At 34.7% G+C, this 25528-nt stretch overlaps 1 protein-coding gene across 4 annotated transcripts; it reads right to left on the reverse strand.

Moving 5' to 3' along the window:
• Positions 1 to 297: 297 nt before the first annotated feature.
• On the reverse strand, positions 298 to 25077 carry LOC129572699 (uncharacterized). Of its 4 annotated transcripts, none has more exons than XR_008688480.1 (4): positions 24540 to 24922; positions 21939 to 22314; positions 1308 to 1477; positions 311 to 741 (listed from the first exon to the last, which is right to left on the reverse strand). XR_008688480.1 is itself a non-coding variant. In XM_055452710.1 (3 exons), the coding sequence occupies exons 1-3, from the start codon at positions 5334 to 5336 to the stop codon at positions 562 to 564; spliced, it is 384 nt and encodes a 127-aa protein (XP_055308685.1). In that variant the 5' UTR covers positions 5337 to 5394; the 3' UTR covers positions 298 to 561. The 4 variants fall into 4 exon arrangements, 2 of the variants coding, with proteins under 2 accessions (XP_055308685.1, XP_055308686.1); XR_008688481.1 differs by lacking the exon at positions 24540 to 24922 and adding an exon at positions 24940 to 25077 and having other exon boundaries at positions 316 to 741; XM_055452710.1 differs by lacking the exons at positions 21939 to 22314; positions 24540 to 24922 and adding an exon at positions 5303 to 5394 and having other exon boundaries at positions 298 to 741.
• Between the last annotated feature and the right edge of the window lie 451 nt (positions 25078 to 25528).

Consider the following 25528-nt stretch of genomic DNA (forward strand, 5'->3'; position numbering starts at 1 on the left):
GACAAGCAAGCTTCACTTTTTTTCCACTACGAAGTACACGGGCGCTGCTTGTACGAAATTCCGTTTGTATGAAGCATGTCACGCCGATGGAAAAATCCTTGAGTCATCTCACATCTTTGTGGATTCTATTCAAATACTCATGACGAGGTACCTAATTTTCTTTGTACAGATGCCACTTATAACAATCAAGTGTAAAACGTGCATACGTGTGACGTATTCGTGAAATTTTAATGGACTATGTGCAAAAAACGACCAGAATCGATGCTTTTTCATTGATTTCAAACACTTTTTATGCTATATCTCAGGAACCACCCAACCGATTTTTATAATTCACCCACGTTGATAGAATTTTTATTTGGACGTCATCTGAACAAACTAATGATGCAGTTTGGTTTGTATTACGGTCCTCCAAAATCGTGCATTCAAAACCCCAAAAGTTCATCACCAAAAAATTCAGGCATCATCAAAAAATTGTTGTACTGTGTTTTGATTAATAATTTTCAAAGTCACTATTAACCAACTATTAACGTTAATAGAACGAGAATACTCCCCTCGACTCTGTTACATTGTCATTCCACCAATCAATGAACTGAGCCAAATCTGCATTAGCCATACATTACGCCGACAACGGCCCTTTAAATCCATCAAAAAACTCACCTGCATCGATCCAGATGCACAATCCAAATGCGCCTCGGTTCGATTCAAGACAATGAGCGGACTCAAATCATCTAATTGTGTGATCTGAAATGGGAAAATTATGCATTCAAGTTTAAGTTAATGAAAACTTTTTACTTAAAAGTCGTATAGACGCCAAATGTTGAGAAAATGAGATAAAAACTATTAAATTACCGCGATCGTTGTGAAGCCAAATTGGCCAATATTTGATTTGGTCGACCAAAAACGGAATGAAAAGAAAAAAGAAGAGACACGATCGGTCAACATAGTATGCAGTGCATACACAGAATGATATGGATGACCGAGAAAAAATCAAATTTCATCAAATCAAATGGCAACTTTGATTACATAATCGTAACATAATAATTGACAGAAAGCAAATATCAACATTCCGATTAGCTTACGGCTGTCACTGCAATGTTTTTTCCGTTCGCTTGCCATCGTTCAGTTCAATGTTAATGTCAAACATTTTCCCAAGATTTTCGCCCCGGTACAAACGACAACGAAAAACGGGGCAACAAAATCACGATAGACACAACTGATTAAAAAAGCAGCAATGCTTGCGGTGTTGAATGCTTTTTTGTCGTCGTTGTTTGTTGAAATTCCATAATTTGTTCGTTCTTATTACTTACTTTTCCATCAAGTGTCGCTTCTTTGGGCAAACCTTCACCTAAGTAGTTGATGTTGTTGGCATGCGATGCATAGTTTGACTGGCCGACGGCATTCTGTACCAGTAAAATAGCGATTAGCACGAACGTGCAAGACCACATCATTCGTTTTATCATTCTGGGCCGAATTTTATCTGTAAAAAAGAAAAAAAAAAACGTACAATTATCTATCATACAAATGTTTGAAATGGCAACAATTTAAAGTAAAATAATTTCAATGGTCTTTATACAATATACACTTAACAAGTGAATCAACAAACAAATGCAATAACAATAGCGTTTCGCCCCTAGGTGCGAGCGGTTACTGACCAATGTCGGATTAATGACCAAAATCACTAAACTGTAAGAAGAATTACGTTTTATAAAGGAAAATGGCATCGCAATCGATCTTTTTTGCAAAAAGTATATTGAAGAAAGCAAGAATTCGAGATGTTAAAATTTTGGAGTGAGGAATCTTCACAAACCATTCGTTTCATTCGATAATTTCAGTATTGTTCGAATGATTCTCAAATATGTGTTTGTTAAATTCTGATTTGCCGCTAGTGAAGACATGATGTCCATCACATCTTCTCGACCTGGTGACGTATGTAGCAAGCATGAACAAATGAAAGAATTGATCGACATTGTCAGTGGAATATCGACGCATTTCAATCGATCAGGTCTGCGATTACAAATAAAATATCAAACTTTACTTAGTGTACACTTTTTTAAGCATTACTAGTCGCAATGAAACATACAGTGAGTTAGTTTACACACAGAAAAGAATCCCCGGAAATTTTGGGTGTTCGCCGTAAAATTTGACATTTATATATAAATTTCTATATACATTTTACCGGCAACACTTGAATTTTCCGAGCGATGACATAATTTCAAATATTCCAACAGAAAGTAGCGCCATCTGTCATTTCAAGCGGTAAAATATATATAGTATTTGATAAAATGTTCCTATATATAGTATTTGGAAATTTTCAGAAAAAAAAACGCATATACAGTAGAAAAATGAAGTATCGGAATCAAAATTTTATTTTTTAATACGCTTAAGCGTAGAGAAAGATCGCTCTGGTGTGGCAATGGTAATACACACTAAAAAATATCTATAAGAATCTACACGATGATACCAAACAAACATAGATTTATATGACAAATCGTGTAAAAACGATAAAATATCATGTAATTTCAAATAAATCAATGAATTGGTCAATACTATTACCCGATATACGCATCTGTCAAATGTTTGCGTCAACTTTGAAACATTAAAAATTACACGATATTTTAATGTTTAACGCCATACGTCATATAAATCCCATTTTGATTGTTATTATCGTGCAAATTCTTACAGATATTTTTGAGTGTGTAGGTATCGTGGCCAAAGTTTTCAACATATTATTATATATGTTTGGAAATATTGGATTATTGCACACGTTTAGTGACGAAATGAAATTTTTCGGTCTTTCTTCTGTTGAAACCCATTTCTGTTGCCACAACAGAGCTTCTTTCTTCACAATATTTTCGTTGTCATATTCAGTGTTTGGCCATTGCTTCAATATCATTTCAACGGTTTCATTTGTTTCTTTTTCTGTCCAACAAGTAATAAAATTGGGCAAAATATTCTGTATTTTATTCAAAATATCTCAATGTTTTACAAACCGTTGTTGCATATGACATGATCAAGGAGAGGTATAAAAATGGGCAATCTATAATACTCTTCGGCAGAAGTGCACGCATAGTTATCTCGATTGCATTGCTGGCTTACTACTCTCGGTATTGTGATGTTTACACCGATTTCGCTTGGCATTTTTTCGGCGACGGTAAACAAATCATGAAATATAATAAACAAAGGCTTATTGAAATCAATTTGCCTCTACTGCTTAAATCAGTCTACTTATAGCAACGTATGACATATTTGTAGAAGTTTTGTTATGCCGAATGCTATTAAAACACAGATAAGTTTGAATTCAAAGAAAGTAATGTAATATTGATGACCATCGAAAAACACATTGATTTTGGCTGCATTTGCTGGTTTATTCAAATCATTCGGACATGCTTCACAACAAAAGAAATGGAAAATAAATGAATTGATTAACACTCACCCACGTTATAATCGAGTCACATCTGATTCAGACGAAATCCGATTTTGTATTAATCATTTGAAAAAAAAATCAACTCCATTTCATTTCGGGGGGGGGGGGGTTTGAACCCCCAAACCCCCCCTGGATACGCCACTGGTACGCAACCATTCTTATGTTTGTATTTATTTCTATATTTGGAACACACACACTGTTATATCGACCGAAAGTGTATTTGTTTAAATTTGAATTCGCCGAATACACTATTAACATCTTTTTATTACTGGGGATCAAAAATGTGTGCGAATTATGAATAGAGCAATAATTTTGAAATGATGATAAATATTTATAACTGAATCTATTGGAAAAAAAACTAGTGAATATTTTAGTAAATTTCCTAACCGCTTACATTCTGATTACTAAATCTTAGTTGATTCCTACTATTTGTTTGACCATTCTCAGCTAATCTTTCTCTCAAATAAGCGAACGTTTTTAAAGAACGAGGAGAACGGTTGCATTCTTGAAATCTTTGACATTAGCTGTTTACACCACACAAATACGTGTGGTGGATTGAAATATATCAACAATGAACTATAATGAAATTTAGTACACCACCTCCATCGAATATTTAAACAACGTTCAGAAACTTTGAAAACCCGAAAATAAAACACGTTTATATCACATTATTCTCTTTCTATTTCATTTTGTGTGATTTTATGCTTGTTTTTCATCGCAGTTTTTCATGTTTTTGTTTCTATTTGTATTTTTTTAATATTCTTCCTAATTTATCAAAAGCAAAAAGCATTGATTGAGAGAGAGAGAAATAAGCGAAGATTTCAGAATATTTCAGAAAAAAAGTAAACAATGTCTTTGCATAGGATCACATAATAAAATGTTTATTGAAAATATTTTGGATGATTCTAGAACATTCCAATGCATTAACTATTCCGCATTTGAGTCACAATCGGATGATGATGCTTCACCGAAGTAGTTATTGAGAAAAGCGGCTGGTCGATGCATTCTGGATGGTTCCTTAATGTGTAAAGTGAACCAAATGATACACATCACGTGGGAGCAGCAGCCGACGGTGCGTAGCCCGTTGTAGCAGCTACAACAATAGCTCAGCACGACATTTTCTCCTTGCGCAAGAGTATCAATTAAAATGAACGCATCGTGTGACTTATTGCTACGAAAACGGGATTTTGGGCGTGCCATCAACAGCTTTAGCTGCTTGCCATCGGTAAAGAAATCAGCGAAAAATCTTGTCATCAGATTATTAGGGCACTCGAAAACGGCAAATTCGAACTGATTTGATTTAAAATGGTCTTGGCAATAAGAGGCTGCTTGTCTGATTTGATCAATCCAAACGAGTTCGGCTTCCGTCAATGTTGGCAGCTGATCAAATTCACGAAATCGGTTAAACTGCGGAAGATTGTTTCGAAATATGTGAACAATCTTCGATAGTCGATTCGGGGTATCAGAACGGTCTAGCATTCGCCTACCGATTTCAATGGCCATTCCTTTATTCGATTCGATGGTTTTGAAATAAACATTAATCAGAGCTGCACAAATTCTGAAATCGGCCATGAGGTGTTGAAGTGCAATTGGATTCCACTAAAATCTCGCCACATACATTCTTTTTCAGTGCAACAAATGCTAAATCACTTACTATCCTTTTACTTGAACTGGTTAAAATTAACATGCTTCGTTTTTAAGCCACCGCAATACAAAAAACTTACTTTCTTCTATCGCAACCAAAGTCTATTGAAACTTACATCCCTTTATTATTAACAAAATCGACTGAAATACATGCATTCTTTTTGTTAAATTTACTTGGCCATAAACATGCATTCTTTTTTTCAAGATGCTTCCATTCAAAATAAATAGTCTTACCTCCGTAAGACGAACTTTTCCGCACCGTTTTCATAGCGTTCAGCTTTTATTCAGACTTTGCCTAGGAAATTTATAAGAATTTTTAGAAAAAAAACAACAGTACGTTCATGTATTTTATGGAAAATTGTATTATGATTCCGAGAATCTTGATGTTGGGTATTCAAATGAAATGAAACGTCTGATTGTCTTTATTGTCGTCTGAATACTGAAACTTTATTCTACTCTCTTTCAAAAATGCAAAATAATCAAGTATTGAAAAAACTGAACTTTAATCGAAGAACTGCAAATCAGTCAAATATTTGGAGAATGAACTGTGATTTTAATTAAATCAAAAAATGTGGACGGAAATAATAAGCTATCTCGACAAAATGTTTAATAAGCAAGTTGAATGAACTAATTTTTTTTGTTTCTTTTTTGATGAAATTAGACAAAAGTTACCAAACCGAAATCAATTGGTCATTATTGCGATACAACACTTGAAACAAGTATCCAAAAACTTAGACAAAAACAAAAATGTGTGTATTATTTATTGTGGAAACAGCTGTAGTTTGTTTCGTATATTCTTTTGATGTAGTTTCGTAGTTCGCTGGTATTTTTTAAATTATCTGTTTCATGCTGATTGATTTTTAGATGGTATGTTGCAGGGTTGTGTCCCAAAATGATGGTTGTGGCGTATGCAATCGAGAAAATGCCACAGGAACATCCATCTGGTTGCAACGTTGCCGGTTCGATGAATTGATACTGTGCTCCGGGGTACAGGCGAGTGAGGATGTATCGTTAATAAACGTCCAATCTTTTGCCATGATTGCCCTCCCCGTGTAGACTGTCATAAATCTTCACACGATTTTCAGCATAGATATAGTGCTAGACATAGCTGGCGTGGCCGCTGTATATTATTTGCAGATCGTCTCGTTCGGCTAGAAGTCGTTTGTATCACTCTTGTTTTTGTCCATAGCAGACTGGATGCACGTTGAATGGTATGGTTCTGTTTGCGTTCACCAAATTTATAATGAACATATCGATTGACAAATCATTTAAGAATTCTGTTCCAACAATTTGATTTGTGATTGATTCTAGATCTGTATTCTTTGTAGTTTCACACAAGTCTTCGATTTTGTAGTAAAATTCATCCTCTTCCAACTCGGGAAAATCCACATTGTTGAGAATAAATGAGACTTCAGAGGCGCTATCACATTCGCTATCAGAATCACTATTCAATACCGATTTGTACGAAAAAAAGGTAGGTTAGCGGGTGCTAAGTTGTTCCTGGGCCCTTATTATTTTGATGAAATAAATTGAGTGGGAGTGATAAAATCCACCTGGGTAGCCTATTTTGGGTACCTCCCGAACAAAAGTTCGATTTTTTTAAGGTTTTTCATTGGCTAGGTACCCTAGGGTACATCTGGGGTGGCTGGAAATTTAATGGTTTCCAAGTCTAACGAAGCACAAACGTTTGGTACTTGCAGAATTTCGTTTCCTATTCTGGTATTTGAGCAATCGTGCTAACGAATTTTTGCGTACAGCGTACAGCGTACAGCGTACAGGGTACGACACACCCACATCAATATAGCAAAATAACCACTACATCGTGCTTTTTGGTGTCGAAAATGGATAGAAAAATGGTATTTCGGGGTACCTCGGTTTTGGAGTGATTACAATACTTTTACTCACGACATGGGCGTGCGAAAAAGTAATACATAGGGGACTTTGCTGCAGGTTGGCTACCACTTTATAATTTGGTAATAACTTTGTCTGGAGTTAGTAGATAATGTCCAGAGCTATAATTTTGCCAAAGAAACATACGCGATTGCTTTTCAAAAACAAAATTTATGGTAAATTTTCTGAAGGTGCTGAAAATGGCGAAAAAATTTTTTTTGCTGCAGGTTGAGAATTTTCAAGAATGGCATAATACGTACAAATAAATGATATAAATGCGATATATTTTCAATGTTATGAGGATTTTATTGTTATATAATGCATTAACAATAAATTTGAATGTCAAAAGATACTCTTAGTAAGCACCAAAATCGATCTTCCTTTTTCAAGTCGGTATGTTCGTTTTCGAAATAAAACTTAATAAATTTCCAGAAAAAAAACACTAAAATTACTTTTATGCACTTCAACGATGATTCAGTGATGATTTACAAACGAAATCAATACATAAATCATTTTTATGCATAATTTGCTAAAATTTACCTATTCTCAACCTGCAGCAAAATCACTTTCTCAACCTGCAGTTTTATAGACATTTTTTCCGAGACTCACAATTTTTTTTCAACACCACAAAATGCACATAATTCATATTGAATCATAAAGAGAAATGAAAATACTATAAAATAACGCTTACCCGACTTCTTTTTCTATGCTAAATATCAATTTATAACGCTTGGCAAAACCCAGAATAAAAATTTTTCGCACAAAAAAACACAGTCGAATTGGAAGTGTATCAAAACAAATGCCAGTTCTGTCGAAACAAGTCTCAAAAGTGATCATGCATTAAACTAAGACTTTGACAGCTATTGCGATGGCGGTATCATCACGTATAGTGAAAAAAAAGTGACGTTTCTCAACCTGCAGCAATTCTCAACCTGCAGCAACGCCCCCTACATTCCTTTAACCATTTTAAGTTGTCATCAAACATACTTCTCTTTTACTCAAACAAAATCGATCGAAAACATACTTTCCTTTTCAAATATTTAAAACTGAAAAAAAAACATACGTTCTTTTACGTCTCACGAATAGAAATCATCTCGAAGTGATTTCAAACAATTGAGAAGATTTTCGAACTGTAAACGTGTCAAACCAGTGTCGGCCCTCACGCCATTATCCGTATTCTAGTTCAGCACTATGAATATAATATTCATCACTAATGAGAATATGTTGAATTGAAACAATTCAATTCACTATGTACCTGTGTCTCTCAATGATTTCGGATTTGATCGCAGCAAATCAACCATCTCTTCTATTTGTGCATCTGTGAACACACTTTGTTCATGTTGAATGACCATTTCCAGCCAAACAGAATTATCGCAATGCAAATTGCATGCTTTAGAAGATGCCGGTATGAAAAATCGCTTGTTTTTCATAATGTCATGCCGAATACCAATCGGTATCCGATGTAATTCCTCCGGAAATTCCGTACTACACCATGGCACACAACATTTTTTCTCCGAAATTCGGGCTCTGGTTATGTTTAGCGTAATTTTTTCCATGATCTTCGTTTTTTTTCAAGTGATTTCAAGCAAAACCAAATCGAATAGGTGCAAATAATTGCTGCAATACTCTTTCACGCGATAAGACGCAAAAAAATTATAGTCTGTCGCACGAGATCAAATGAGATGGTGAAAAAAATGAATGCAGCAATGCACCATGTACTGCATCATATTACGAAATCATTTTGCTATGAAACATGTACTTGAATTTCATATTTCGTTTCACATTTTTCCATGAAATGATTACAAATCTAATTCAATTCTTATGAAAAAAAAATTTTTTTGCATAAAATATATCCATATTAAATGATAGAATCTTCATTTACAATGAAAATATTGAAAAAAAGTCATGGTGAACAAGGAAAATGGATGACATTTCGTGATAACATTAAAAATTCTAAACTAATGCGCTTTAAATGGTCATAAAAATCAAAAAAAAAATCAACGTTTCTTTTTTGAAAAAATATAACGGCAAATAATTCATATGTGGTCAATCATGTGTGTGATTATATATGTCACATATGTTACATTTCGAATACAAAATATGTAATAATTTTATGGCGTCTCCACTCTTCACCACAAACCGTGAAAGCATCATCAACAATGGCGCATTAAAAGTGACTTTGACAGCAGATATGAATGTATTGTTGTCATGTTTACGTCAATGCAAAATCTCTAGTATCCAGTCTCAGTCTACTTTGGGACTATCATTTCCTTGAATTGTGGATAAGTGGAAAATGATTTTGTACTAATTGATTCATTTTTAATGCTATCGAATTCTATATAACAGGCGAAGTAAAATAATTTATTGGCTAATTCGTACTTTTAAAGATTACTATCGATAAAATTATAAAATACTAACTGTATTTATATCTTCAACTAACTATTTTCAAAAAGAGAACTATCTGTCTTCTTCAATCGCTAACTGATTTCTATTTTATCCTTTATATTTGTAATTCAAAGTCACTTCGGGCGTTGTACACCCGAGAAACGATCAGAGGGTTAAAATAACAACCCATCCATAAAATCGCATGAGAATTCTTGTGCCGGTCAACATACATAAATTGAATAGCAATCTTTGTGTTTGTTTGGTTCGAATTGGATTTACATAAGCTAAAAATTACGTAGCATTTTTTGTGTGTGAGTTTTTTTCACTTCAATTGCCAAATGAAGTTGTGATTCAGACTATGGTCCTGTTGGTGAAATTATTTCATCAGTCATTTAAATCCAGTATAATAGCAGCGATTTGTTAAGTAGAGATTACAATAGAGACAATATCCAACTTTGGAGTTTCTCGCTTGTTTTAGTCCTTTGATTTGTGAATGGGGGAAAACCAGCGTCCGGCCGACTTTTATGCAGAACGTATGTTCCGTGTATTAATTTGTGTTTTGGTCTAATGTAATTTCTAGTGCACTTTCTTTGTTGCGTGCGGAATGGGTGCCTTGAGTAAAAATATAGAAAATATGCAATAAAATGAATGATAGAAATGTGACACCCACTATCACGTATACGAATGTGAACACAAGATTGATGACGACAACGACGACGACGACGACGGCACACGAACGGAAAAGTGTCTCAAAAAGTGGTTTTCTACGCGTTTCATGAGTTTTTATGATGATCTAAACCAATTTTACGAAAAAAGTTTTCGGGACCAATTCCTATACTTTCCCTTGACACGTTGTGTACGGAAAAGTAAAAGATAAAGAAAAAAAGAAGTTCAATGTTCAATGCTCATGCGAACATTGCTGCAACTAATGTAAGCAATCGGCATAAAACACGCTGCAAACTGAGCATGAGATTCAGTTACAGTGTCATTGTGAACCATAGTTCACATACACGGCCGTATTCAGCCATACGCTTGGGTATACCCAAAAATTATTTGAGCTCACCTAAAAATGCTCGACTCCCAAAATTATTTTAGCTATAGTTTTCGCTTTAGTTAAGAATCCTCTGAAAAATTTTGCTCGCTCCGCTCGCAACTCATTTTTTTTCATTTGAACATTACACAAATTATATTTTTCTTACACTTTACCAACATAACTGAAGCCAAATATGATGATTAAAGTGAAAACATTTTGACCACATCAATGCAAAAGTCAACTATATTGAAAAATTTCCTAATTTCTCTAATTATAGTACGATTTTCTAACTGAATACTGAAAATCTATATTTCTGTAGATGCGTAATTTCTAGCGAATCGTTTGAGTTATTTTCCTATTGATAATAACTAATTTACAATGGCTGTCGTGTGTATTGGTTTTTCAAGAAAAATTTCTGCATCAAATTGACAACATCAACACAGTGTAAACCGTTGTCTTAAATTGATATGTTAGTTCTGACGTGGCATATTATAAAGTTCAAGCAATACAATACGAATAACAATTTCAAATTACTACAGACACTAAATTGAATCTGATGGGATTAAGAATCCTGATGATTCGCTAGAAATTACAAATCACGTGTTTCACCGTGATATAGTGTGAATCTGTGAATGAAGCGTTTTTGGAATAAAAGGAATGAAGTTCCAAGGGGCTGGGATCTCTATAAAATCACATTTTATACATTATTTGATTATTTGTGTCTTTTACACTAGACAGAATCGATTTTCAAAATTAATGACAGTTTCATAATCATCAAATTTTGCTGCGCTCACCCAAAAATTCTCTCCGCTCATCCAAGAAATTTGTGCTGGCTACGGCCGTGTTCACATACCATTCGTTTTAAATTAATTTGAGTTTAATATTGTATTTCAAATTGGTTAAATTGATTTTGCTTGACCAAAATGGGAAAGTGTCTGAACAAAATGGGAAAATGTTTGACGAAAATCGGAAAATGTTCGACGAAAATCGGAAAATGTTTGACCAAAAATCGGAAAATGTTTGACCAAAATGGGAAAATGTTTGACGAAAATCGGAAAATGCTTGACCAACCGAATTTTACTTTAAAAATGAGAATTTGTTTAAAAAAATTGAATATATTTTTTGATTCCATTCTAAATTCTCGATGTGTTCGTGCCATATAATAATATTTTTTATAAATGCATTCAATTGTGGCGCGGAAAAATGGGTAAACAATGCTTAGAATGATTTTTATAACAAGTTGGTGCCAGTTAAGCCACCTTTAACTCATAAAGAAAATAAGAATTATCATAATGTTCCTACTGATCTATCTGAAATATTGTGAACTATGAATAGTTTTCAACTTAAATTATCTAAAACCTGTGATAAATTATAGTTATTTTTATTCACAGTTTTAGAGATTGTATTGAATGATGAGTTGAATGACCATTTTTTACACTGTGTTCGTTAGAACAGCGTGTTTTTTCCATGCTGAAATTGCTTTCAGTCATCGAATCTTTCAGTCGGGAACTTTCGTTCTCCATCGGATTCGATTGTGATATGAACCACGAAACCGTTTATCTTTGCATTGCTTGAAAACACCTCACACTATGCCACGTCATTACTCTAACGCCAAACTGAGATAGCGATTTACACATATTCAATTCGAAGTAGATTCAGCTCATAATAGAATCTCTAAAATTGTGAATGCAATATAGACCAATTCGCAATATGCGAATAAAAAATTCCAGTTATTTTTATCTTAAAACTAGCAAAGACAAGATGCCTTGAATGGTTCCAGAACTACATTTTCATATCCTAAATGTGTTGTTTTTCCATTTTTTTGAATAAAATTTGGTTCGTTAAACATTTTCCCATTTTCGTCAAACATTTTCCCATTTTGGTCAAGCACTTTCCTATCAACCTTTCAAATTATCATATTTTCACGGGAAAATGGTAGAAATGCAACAGGAATATTATTTAATTGGATTGGCTCTTAGTGAAATTGAAGAGTCAAGTCCTCCAACATTACGTCGGTTGTTGCAGAATATGTTTTTCGAAATTAATACAAACCATAAAACCGTTCGCGAAAGTGCTGAATTAGTGTGTCAAAAATACATGCCGGTTTGGGAAAAGTTCGGAATTCAAACTAAATTACAACATAAATTAATTGAAAAACTTGAAAAAGAACATGACAATTGGTGTAAAGTGGATAAAGATAAATCTAGTGGATAAAGATAAAAAGTGCAAAAAAATTGAGATTCGCAATCAATTTTCGGAACGCCTCGACAACGAATTTGATGTAAAGCGAATTCCTAAGCGAAGAAATGGAACCTCAAGGTGAAGAACCAGAAGAAGCGGAAATGCCAATGGATCAGGAAATGATGGATATCGCGGTTAATCAACCAGAACCTTCTATTTCTGGTGAATGCAGCTCCAAAGAAAGGTCAGCAAAAACAAATTGCTCATGAAAAACTAGCACAACATGCTGAACATAAACGTCCTCGATATGATACAGGATCCGGAGGTATGATTTGTATTCATGTTAGAATAACATTGCTTTCTATTTGCAAACATTTATCAAATTATTTTCGAAAAAACTTGTTGGAAATTCGATCAAATTTATGCCCTAAATGTCAAATCAGTACAATCGGTAGATGAACGCACCCCAAATAACCATAAGAAATACATTGAGAGAAGTTAGGAACGCAATCTCAGGGCAAAGTTTCCAACAAGTTCTTTGTAGACGAATCGTAGTCGTCGTCGTCGTCGTCTTCGTCGTGTTCACCAAGTCAATTGTCTCACGATAGTTCTCTGTATCCATCCGACACCGAAAGAAAAGAACAAAATCAAAGATTCATCGACGCAAATATGGCCACAATACTCGATGGCTTGGCAATATCAGATCGTGATGCAGCGCGGTTAATAAGTGCCGTGGCAAAGGCTCTTGGACACGATTTAGAAAAGTTGGTTATATCGCGGTCAACAATACGGCGAATGCGTACTGACAATCGCGCTAGAACTGCTTCTTTGATTAAAGACAAATTTAACACTATGACTCTTCTTCATATTTGCAACATATTACTGTTTTTGGGGGACTCCAGGGCCCCATATGTATTTCATATGAAATCTGTACTGTTATAAGAGATAACGAATTAGTGTCTGAAGCAAAATTGTAATACTCGAGGTTTGCTATAATTTTGTTGCGACAAATATTGCTTACCTCTTATCAGTTCCACGAAAAACGCGAAAAAACGCGAAAATCGCGAAATTTTCCCACCTCGTTTTAGTGAAGCCGATAAGAAGTAAGAGACTTGTCTCTTCGACAGAAATGTAGAGCAGGTCGAGTACTACAACTTTGCCACAGACACCAAGTCGTTATCTCTTATCAGTTTCACGAAAAATGATAAGCAGAAACTCGCGTTTTTCGCGTTTTTTCGCGTAACTGATAAGAGATAACGACTTGATGTTTATAGTGAATTTGTAGTACTCAAGCTGTTTTACAACTTTGCCGAAGATACCAAGTCGTTTTCTTTTATCAGTTTCGCAGAATACGCGAGAAACCGCAGAAAACCGCGAAAAAATGCGTTTTTTTCCTTATCATTTTTCACGGAACTGATAAGAGATAACGAGATGGTGTCTAAGGCAAAGTTGTAGTTCTGGTTGAGTACTACAATTATTCCGATTCATTATTTCGTTATCTCTTATCAGTTCCGTGAAAAAATGAAATTCGCTAGTTGGAAAAAACATGAAAAATCGACAAAAATCAACTAAAACTCATTTTTGTTGCCGTGAATAAGGGCAAAATCATAAGCAAAGTGTTCTTGCGTTCAGATGAATAAAATTCTTCCGGATACCACGCAATCAACTAAAAACACAAAAAGTACTTTTCATGAAAAAATCAAAACGATTTTTAACTACAACATTTCATGTTTCATTTTCTTTGTCTCAATACACACCACTTTGTGTTTGTTTAGTGTTATTTAGTTTTGTTGAAAAAAAAATTTCGGGTACAAAATAACTGATATCAAATTAAAAACAAGACCGCAGATCGTCGCTTCGCTCCTCTCTGCGTTCTTTTTGCGTTGTTTAAAATGGTTTTTTTTAACGTTAATTTGATTTTTCCATCAAATTATTCATTCAAGCACTACATGGAATGTAGTTTCAATCGAAGTATACATTTCTGTATTTTATGAAAATTATTTTAATCAAAATCAATAATGTTCGATCCGGACTGTATTTTTTCGGGAGATTAACTTTTACTTTGATAAAATTAAATATGTAACTCAAGCAAAAATTCACACTGAATCGACGTTGCGTTTACACATATTTGACACTGTTCTCAAACGGTTTTGAACGTCAAACCGTGAGGCTATAGTATAGTAGATTGTGAAGTCGTTTGACACCATTTTTGATGTCAAATAACCGTGTGGATGCAGTTTATGTTTGTATTGGACAGTGTGGAAGTCCTTCACACTGTTTTACATTTAAAATCATGTCGCCGAAGTATATGACCGTTGCTTTATCATGGCGAATTTTGAAACCATTTTTGGTGTCGACTCTTGATACCTGAACAAACTTACACTGCATCCACACGGTTATTTGAAATCAAAAATGATGTCAAACGGCTTCACACTCTATTATACTATAGCCACACGGTTTGACGTTCAAAACCGTGTGGGAACAGTGTCAGATATGCGTTTACGCAACGTCAATTCAGTGTGAATTTTTGCTTGGGTAAGAGAAACATTAAAAAAATTTGGTTATAAATCATATGGATACATAAATAAATATTAATATATATTAATTAAATAAATTATGGTATTATTAATTATATTATTTTGGTTTTGGGAATGATAATGTGAACGTGGATTGTACATTATTTCACATTGAGAATTAAAATAATATTAAATTTTTTTTTTGAGTTATCCACACCTTCGACAAAGTGACTGAACACAAGGACTTGGGTGTTCTAATTGACAGAAAGTTATCTTTTGCCAAACACATCGACATGGTCACTTCGAAGGCAACGGCTGCACTTGGCTTTGTCAAGCGCTTCTGCCATGATATCACCGACGTTACCACACTAAAGTCGCTGTATTTTGCATTGGTTCAATCTCACCTCGACTACTGCGCTATGGTATGGCTTCCATTTCACAAAATCCACAGCGACAAAATTGAATCCGTGCAACGCCACTATGTACGCTCGTCGTGAATACCCATCCGTGCATAACCAATACTCAATCACACCGTATGAGCAGCGATTGTCGGACTTGAACATGATTGGTCTTCGCCGTCGACGTGTCAACGCGTCATTGTCATTTTTCTACGACATCATCAACGGTAACGCTAACTGTCCAACAGTTAGTGACCAAGTCTCATTCCATCATGGCCGTTCGTTGAGACACAGTGAGCAATTCAAGGTCAATGACAAGCACATGAAGTTGGTGCGCGAGGCTCCAATTCCTCAAATGTGCAAAATGGCGAACATGGTGCAACAATTGTTCACAACAGCTACCTCGAAGACGAATTTTGCATCACCGGTTCGCAAAATGGAGGACACCACTTTTGGATCGCTTTGCAAACTCAAATGACTACCTGGCCGCCTCGTCAATTTTTCATCCAGGTAACCTCATTTTTTTGTATATGTTCTCTACGAGAACACGTAGATACTACCCACACTAATTATGGAATTACGATTTTCATGTTGCCGTTAAACCCGACCCATGATCTCAAGCGGACGAACCCATCAAGGACAACACAGATTGCCCGGTGCCATTTTCTTTGGGATGCCGCTGATTGCAACAAACATGAGCGGGGCTGAGTGTAAATTTCCAACCACCCGCGCGGTATTCAACTGAGCTCACACAAATCACGCAGCAAAAATCAATATTAAAATTCTGACGAATTATTTTCCGTACATTCCTTCCATATGTATTGAAATGATGATACTTATCTGTGATGTTTACACTTATTTATTGTAAATTCATTTTGTTCTTTGTTAAAGCCATCCACGAGTTGGCGACTTAATATTTTTATCATTGAAATCAAATTTGAATTATTTATCAAATAGCATCAAATGCTCTAGTTACGTTTCAAATCATAGTCCATGTCAACTCAATGCACTCTGCAATCAACATGAATCTGCCTTTACAGACGTAAAACTTCTCGTCAATTTATCTACCGGTATAAATTGAGCGACGACTTTTGCTGTCCTAGAGTCTCAAATTAACGCGTAATTAAACGCTTCACATAGCCTTTGTCCCTTGGAAACGTTTACCAAAGGTTATCTTGGACCGTTTGCCATAGACTAATATCAGGCATTTCCATCTTGGTTGCATGACTGTTTTCGTTTTCATGTTCCTACTATTGTGATTACCGCATAATTAACGAAAAGAGCATGGTTTTCAACGAGGCGAGAACTGATAGTTATCGAAACCTATTGCTACTAATTGTTTATTATTTTAAATATGTAACAGTCTTGCACTCTTTTCCTGCCAAACCTCAATCAAACCCCACATTATATTCAGCCAGAGCTTGGCGGTGTTTAATAAAATAAATAAATAAATAAACAAATGAATTACATGAACATGACATTATTATATTTTTGTAATTAGGCGTAATTGCTTTATTTCAAATTAGAACTTTGGATAGGAAAAAGAATTAATTTTCGGTCCAAAAAAATGGCCTAAAGAGTCTTAAAAATTTCTTGGGAAGAAAAAAAAACAAATGCAATAGCCTATATTCCATGTATTCTACATTCCATGTAGTGCTAAAAACTTCTTTCGAAGTAATCCCTCGTGACGAAAGCGAACACAAAACAGCTGATATCAATTTAAAAAAATCATTACGGAGCGATTCTGAATATAGTTGGAAGAATGCAAAAAGAGCAAATCCAAATCGCTCCGTCAGCCTTTCTAGCGATAATCCATTCATACCAGATGCCCGCGTAGGAAAAAAGTTCGAAATTGCGTGTATATATAGCGAGTTCGACTTTCAGCACAGAGATGCTTTCGTCACTCGCGCCTGTCGCCGGCTGTGATCAATTGACACCAAATTTTATCCAAATTGCAATCTGGGAAGTACCAAAATTTGTGTACAGGTTCTAGCTTGTAGCTACACGAAACAAGTCGTAAACCGAACAAAAGTCCACCGCCTGGGTGACTCGTAGAGCAACAAATGCAAAAAATGCAGAAAAATTGGCATTTTTTCGGTCATTTTACACTGTAACTGGCTCAGAATGCCTTTCAAAGGGCTGATGTCTTGATAAGAGTTGAAGATATTGATGAGCCAAACAAAACCCCATCATTGGTTTTTACCGAAAATTGGCTGGAAAAATGATTCAGGTCCAAATGTTGCGATATGAATTGGCTGTCATGAAAATTTTGATATAAAAACTGGCAGGGTATTCTATATGGTACCCATATGATTTTTTTGGACAAAACCTATTTTTTTATGTATATTTTTCGAAACCGCGCGGCATTTTTTTTGTGGACAACTTTTTTCTTTTACCAGTCTAGTGGGTGTTCACATTCGATGCGATCGTGTCTATTTCATTGTGTAGCTAACATCAATCTTGTGTTCACATTCGTATACGTGATAGTGGGTGTCACATTTCTATCATTCATTTTATTGCATAATTTCATTTTTGGTGTGATTACGGAAAAAACTGTGTTGCGTGTTGTGTGTTTCGAATGTGTTTGAAATTCAATAAACCCGTTTTTTTGATTTTCTAATCAGAAGACACCAAAAAATGGTGCAGTTAATTATTGACTTATAAGTAATTAACCCTCTAATGCATACAACCGCCTCTAGACGGGCAACATTTGAATGCCTGTAGAACGTTAACCGTACATCGGATCACATTGCTTCGAAAGAATTTTTATTGGTCAATGTATTCTCTTTATTTTTGTCTTTGGCAATATTTGTCTATGTAGTGTGATTGTAAAGTTATAAACAAAAATGTGTGCAAAAACATAAATTTGAAAAAATAAATTATTCGAACATTAGAAATTAGACAAATTTTTGACACTCTTAAATAATGGATTTGATTGTTCTCTGATTTATGTCAATCGCATTTTCTGACTAAACCATGAGGAGTCCAGGATTATGAATATTTTTTTAATTATCTATGGCCAAAACTCAACCAAGTACCAGTACTCCCAGCCCCGGGAAAAATTAATGCATTAGAGGGTTAACGGCAATTCTCTATGATTGATCCATCAAATTTGAATTCACAGTATTATGACGGTTGTTGCTGCTCGAGATTAAACTAGCTTCAACACAATTTTCGAGTGGATTAAAATAAAAATTCTTTCAATCCAAAGCAGAGATTGCATATTTGCTGCTGAGTAGTCCTGAGCTGAGCTGAATCAGGCGCCTGAAGCGTTATTTTTACGTATTCACAGTACAAAATTCATATTCCCAGCCAGATCAGCCTCAAATCTGACTTGGCTGGGAATATGAATTTTGTACTGTGAATGCGTTAAAATAACGCTTCAGGCGCCTGAGTTGGCAAATTCAGCTCAGCTCAGGCCTACTCAACGGCAAATATGCAATCTCTGATCCAAAGATACATTTTCATACATTTTTTTTCTATGAAAATCATCTGACTTACTAGAGTTCTTCGACTTTATTTACATTATTTTGTGCTTGAAATTGTTCGAAAATTGCTTCAAATGAATAGTACACAATCTAAAGAATCTACCACAGGCGGATTTATGAGAAATAAGTTGGGAATCTGAATCTATTTGCGTTTTATTCATAAAAATATTTTTTCTGAAAAATTACGAAATTCCATGGAATTAGAAAAACTTTCACTTTCCATTCGAAGCAAACAAAACTCTTATTTAGTTTTCATAAATACGTTCTGGTAGATTCTTTAGATTGTGTACTATCCGTTTGAAGAAATTTTCGAACAATTCCAAGCACAAAAAATGAAGTACTCTAGTATGCCAGATGATTTTTATAGAACAAAATGAGCTCAAAATTCACCATATTTGGACCAAATATCTCAAGCCAATCCATTAAAACGAGCTAAAATGATTTTTTCAATAATATTTATGAATTGAAACCAGAATACATACATTTTTCAAATGAAAAACGTACAATTTTCTGTAGAAAAATGTGATATTTCCAATCGTTCCCAAACTTTTGATCAGTACTGTATGTTCTAATGCCAAGGAAAAATTGATTGATTTAAGAAGGAAAAATCGTTTTTCAATTTGATATGCGATTAACAGTGGAATAGTAGAAAGAACATTTGTAAATAGAAACGTGTAGAAAAGTGTTATTTTCAAACTATGAATTCATTTTCCGCTCCAATCCACTGTAAAATAACAAGCTTGCTTAGTGTCTTGAGAAGTGTGTGTTGTGTTGGTTTCAAAAAGTGGACTCACTTGAAAAAAATCTGACAATCCTCTTATTTTGATCAAATATGGTTTGATAAAAGCAAACATGTCGAACGATACACTCAAATGAGAGATGATCGCCAAGTGGTATTAACTATTGCAACAAATTAAAGCGTTACATCAAGTTGCTTGGGAAATAACAAACGGAAAATGACAAACTGCATGTTATTTTTTTTACCACTTCATCTTCGCCTTATACAAAGGCTTATTTTACAGAGAGTATTTTTCAGCTCTGGGTACGAAACAGATGACATCAGCTACGGATATTTTGTTTGCCCGCTCGAACTGTGATTGTAACTGTATCCGTCCAAATGGCGGATGTTTTCAATCTCATTCTCATTAGTTTTCACTAATTTTATTGACAATCGCGATGTAAAAATGTCAACAATCATATTTCACTAGCTTTTTGGCACTACATGGAATGTAGAGGTTACTTACCTGGTTCTCTTTTCTTCTAGTATTTTTTTGAGTATCGAATAAAATTGAAGTGAATGTTCTCTTTTATGCTCATATTATTTATTCAATTTAAACCAGTAGCAGTATCTTTCAAAAATGAAATAAAACCAAAACTTTGTAATTCAATTTTGAATGACCTGAGAAGAAGGGCATATTCCCTAAAGTTTGACCGTATCTGCTACCAATCGTGGCGATTGACGACGTCGACCATACAATTTCTCATTCCTCTATCCGGAAAGAAGCATTAAATCGCATCAATGCGAATAATATGCGTATAATAAACTCTGTGTGTACAAGTTAAATTCATCAATTTAAGTTTTGATTGTTTGTTTTAATTTCTTCTACAAGAAATTTTAATTTTAGTTCTGAGCGGTCAGCGTAATCTCAGCACGGATATAAGGTGGAAAAAAACAAATACTCCAGGTAAAAAGCAAACGGTTGTTGTTGAAAATGACAATCAAATAGCCACTTGTGTCTGCTTTTCTAGCTGTACGTCCAAAACCATTTAATGATTTTTTTTCTTCGGAACTTTTCAATGGTGTCTTAAGTGGTTATACTGTTTTCTCTATCTTTCCTTGTATCGTTGTCTCTTGTTATTGAATCTAACAAAAAGGCACACACCGACAGCGGTCGTTGGTGGAATGGAGTGTAGGTAATCTACTGACCTTTGCAGTATGAATCTGAATATTTCGTAGAATCGCGTAATTGCCTCACCCATTCGTTCGCGATTCCAAATCGACTGAATACCACATTTTGATTCTGTGAATTTGCGTAAATAGCATTGAATATGTTTTAAACTTGAAACCCACGGAAAGATTACAAGAACGGACACGAATGCTCTATTGAATGGCGGTATTTCAAACTTTGTTTCTCATCTTTTTTCTCTTGTTGTTGCCTCAAGCCCGGGAAAAATATTATCACCTTTTTTGGTGGACTCACATTATGGTTTCATTTTGAGTGTGTAATGCGCCATTTTGCGTGGGTCAGTTCGAGGTATTATTTGTGTGCCAACAACAAAACACAGACTTAGCTAGTCCCTGGTGCCAATTTTTTGTGACTTAATTTTAGTTACTTAATCATTTTTCTTCATACAATTTATGAGTGACAAGTGATTGTAGCGATATTTTGGGACATTTTAACTATATTTTGTACGTGCTTTTATTGGAATTTCAATCACTAGGCGGTTATTGTTGGCTGACTAATTCGGTCGAATTAATTGAATTTATTTCAACATCGATTGTAATCGATTGGTATCCTATCCACAGTGCTTCAAAAAAATGCGCTCAAAATATTCCAAAATTGGCGGCTAGCTAGTAGTCAATGTTTTTTCAAAAAGGGTCGCATAGTTCGCATCCGGGTAGAAAAATCCAATCAAAATGACGACCATACGATGCAGTGAAGTAACGAATGAAACAGCTAAAGTTGTTTAAATTGGTGCTTGAATCTTTTCAATTTTCAAATGTGAATTTGGAACGTTAGAATAATAAAATCCAGCCAATACTTTGTGCACACACAAATAATCAACAAAGATGAGCAACAAATGTTCAACAGAAAGCATTTTTGAAAAAAAATGTGCCAAAAAAAACAAAATGCATGAAATGAATTAATATTGACGGCAAGATATGTCAAAACGACACACAAAAACTACTCGATACGTCAGCGAGACACGAATGTTGTCGTCATAAATCCAAAAATGTATAATAGAGAGTGACCTTACCTTCTTGTCTTTTGTGGAGAAAACCAAAAACGAAGAACGCCTCGGCGGTAATGAGTCATGTACTCGCTGTATTAATTTTGCAAATCAACGGTTCGAAGATGAAACGTTTCCCAATTTCGGCTGTAAACTAGTAATACTTCTGAATGTTCGATATTTATTTACGCCCGCTCGTTTCACGTCTTTCGTTTTATTTTGTAGATTCGTTTTGATGAGCGGCACTGTGTCTTTTTTTGAATGGCACTGAATCTTTTCGTATTATGTTTTTTTTTTCTAAATTGGAATCACAGTCTTGTTTATATTTTTTTCAAATTCATTTCAATCACACTAAATGTTCGATGCTATTCTCTTTTACAGGATCCACACTGCATTTGCATCACTTTAAAATGACCACAAAAATACAATAAATTAGTTTGAAAATCCACTTGATCCAAATTGATGCGTTTGTTTTTATGGTAGTTGATCAAAAGCGATCAAACATCATAAAAATCTTGTACAGTAGAAGAGTAAGAGACAAAAAACAACAATAAATAAACAAAAGAACACATCGGAATGAGTCTCAAGGTAAAATTTCGAAATCATTGGAATATAACCGTGTATGACAAAAAATTTCAGTTCATTTGGGCCGTTAATCTTGACGCGCATTATTGACAATACACGGTTATATCGATTTTTATACAGTGTATAATTGTAACTGGACGCGTCAGGTGGATATTTTACAAATGCATGACAACGAAATTTGCCACACAGAGAAAAACAGAGAGACTGCGGAAATGACCTGAAGATGAAGCTGATAATTTTTTCCCAAAACGACAATTTTTTCAGTAAGCATCCAACCGAATATTGCACCACACACCAAAACAAAATCAAAACAGCCGGCATGAATTTTATGCCAAGAGGACACAGTGTTTCATTGTGGAAAAGCACATCGCCCGGCCGAATGTTGTTGTGAAATGATCACCAAATTAGGTAAACACAATGCGTAAGAAGAGAGTGTTCATGATCTCATACTCGTTCGTTCATCTATTCATTCAACTTCTTCTTTTTAATTTAAATTAATAATAATACACCGCCAAAGACTGGCTGTTTTCATACTATTTTTATAATAATTGATAAAATCAAATAAATAATATAAATAGAGATGATTCTGCTTAGTTCATAACTTTGAAAAAAGCAACTTGAATATCTTTTGGTACATATCGTTTTCGATTGTTGTTATGTCTCGCTTATTATGCAATATGCCATAATCATATTGGAACACACAGACACGCAAATCACGAACTCACCGATCGCTTCGGTTTTTGTTGAATTTCATTGCAATGGAAATAAGAAAAACCATATGAGATACGCGTGGGTGTGTTGTGTTTTTTTCTTTCGATCAATAACTGCGAAGCACGCATTTTAGCCGCGTGAAATATATTTTTTTGTTCATTTTCTTTTCGTTTGTGGCCGTTTGTTTCATCTTGTTCATTCGTAGAATACGGAGCAAATATTATACACTACCGACCAAAAGTTTGAGGGACCCTGAAAAAAGCATTTATTCTATGTTTTTTCGTCTTATTCTACCCAAATTAAGTTCTTAAAATGTGAAAGCCCATTGAAATTCTGACCGAATGAAATATTTTAAAGACAATATTTGGCCGGCCTATGGCCATTTTCGGCCTATGAGAAATGGAGGCCAAAAATGAGTTTTTAACGGGCCGTCGGATTGAAAAGTTATATATTTATATCACTGGAAAGTTCTTCAAAAGTAGATGTCATTTTTGGTAATAAACATCAAAATTGGCCAGCGTTTAGCCAAGATATGGCCGTTGGAAAATGGTAAAATGAGACAGCCAAATTTTTTAAACGGCCATATCTTGGCCAAATGGCCACCGATTTGAATGCTTTATACCAAAATCCACATGTACTTCACAAGACCTTTTCAACGACACATAACACGGCCAAGATATGGTCGTTTAAAAAATTTGGCCGTTTCATTTTACCATTTTCCAACGGCCATATCTTGATCAAACGCCGGCCGATTTTGATGTTTATTACTAAAAATGACATCTACTTTTCAAGACCTTTCCAGTGATATATATAACTTTTCAATCCGACGGCCCGTAAAAAAACTCATTTTTGGCCTCAATTTCTCAATGGCCGAAAATGGTCATTGGCCGGCCAAATATTGTCTTCAGAATATTTCATTCGGTCAGAATTTCAATGGGCTTTCACATTTTAAGAACTTAATTTGGGTAGAATAAGACGAAAAAACATAGAAATAATGCATTTTTCAGGGTGCCTCAAATTTTTGACCGGTAGTGTATGTTTTGGTCTAGGTTTTGGTTTCTTAACTTCAGCACATGAGAAATACATTGACGAATTTTCAGCGAGTACAAACAATTCAAATACTTGATCTTCGCGAAAGAAGTAAAACAAGAAAAAAAATTTACACATCAATTGGGATTAAAAATGTTAAAAATGATTTCTCTATGGGATTAAAAATGTCCAATCGAAAATGATTGTGAATCTATTTCTTTGGATGGTTTGGTGGCGCAGCGGCCAAATAAAATTGATAAAACGAAAATCAGTAAAAAATATTGAGTCAATTTTGTTACGCACTTAACATATGAACTGATTTGTAATTTGATTTTTTTCCGGCTCGATTTTTATCACTTTCTATTTTAGAATAGAAAATTTTCAGCTTTTGCTTCATTTCATTTCCAAATTCTTTTTTCTTAGCACAAAACCAATGTTTTTACACTATCGCAGTATGATCTCGTGTATGAGAATTTATTGTGATGATTTTTCATGCTTAATTCTTGCTTTGAACTTGCATGATGTGTTGATTAATTGTTGAACACAATAGTTTAGCATTTTTCATTGACATAGAACTTTTATTTGAATCTATCGTTGTTGTTTTGACCAATTACGACTTCAAACATCAAACCATTAATCATTCACACAAACAATGAATCTTAACGAAGAAACTGAAAGACTAAAATCCTCAATCCAAACTAACCAATTCAAATGGTGTTGATGATTCTCGCTTTTCTATGTACAAAATTCGTTGATCAACAGCAACAGTTTAACAGCACCCACATGATGGTGCTCTTCACTGTTCGAATACCTGTACTCTACTGTCGATTTCAGCTTTTTTGCGCTTAACCGTACAACATAACTTTCGTTTGCGTGCGATTCACTTCGAGAGAGATAGAGATGAATACAGAATATATGTCAACAACGCGCTGGAGTGTGCGTAAAAGCTGGCGTTTGCGTTGGCGTTGTGGTTTTGCTGTTGCGATCATCTGTTTCGTCTATTCGCTCTCTTCATATTACCTTAATTGAGCTAGCACGAATCGTTTTATACGATATATCGGGCATTCTGTGCTAAATCAAATCCATGGTTTTTGGATTTCTTTGATTGTTCCCATTCAAACTTGCTGCCAATTCGATCAAATAACTGAAAAAACAAAAAATATCGGGTCTGGCAGCCGCTGGTCTCGTAATTTGTACGAAATCCAACTATGATCACATTAGGTTGTGGTGTGAGACTTAGTTATTTCTACCTGTGTGACGTCATCGCGACATTTGACTGAGAAAAAAATATA

The sequence above is a fragment of the Sitodiplosis mosellana genome, unplaced genomic scaffold (genome assembly GCF_009176505.1).
Source record: "Sitodiplosis mosellana isolate CC-2019 unplaced genomic scaffold, AAFC_SMos_1.0 Smas_scaffold_5412, whole genome shotgun sequence".
In the NCBI taxonomy this organism is placed as follows: domain Eukaryota; kingdom Metazoa; phylum Arthropoda; class Insecta; order Diptera; family Cecidomyiidae; genus Sitodiplosis; species Sitodiplosis mosellana.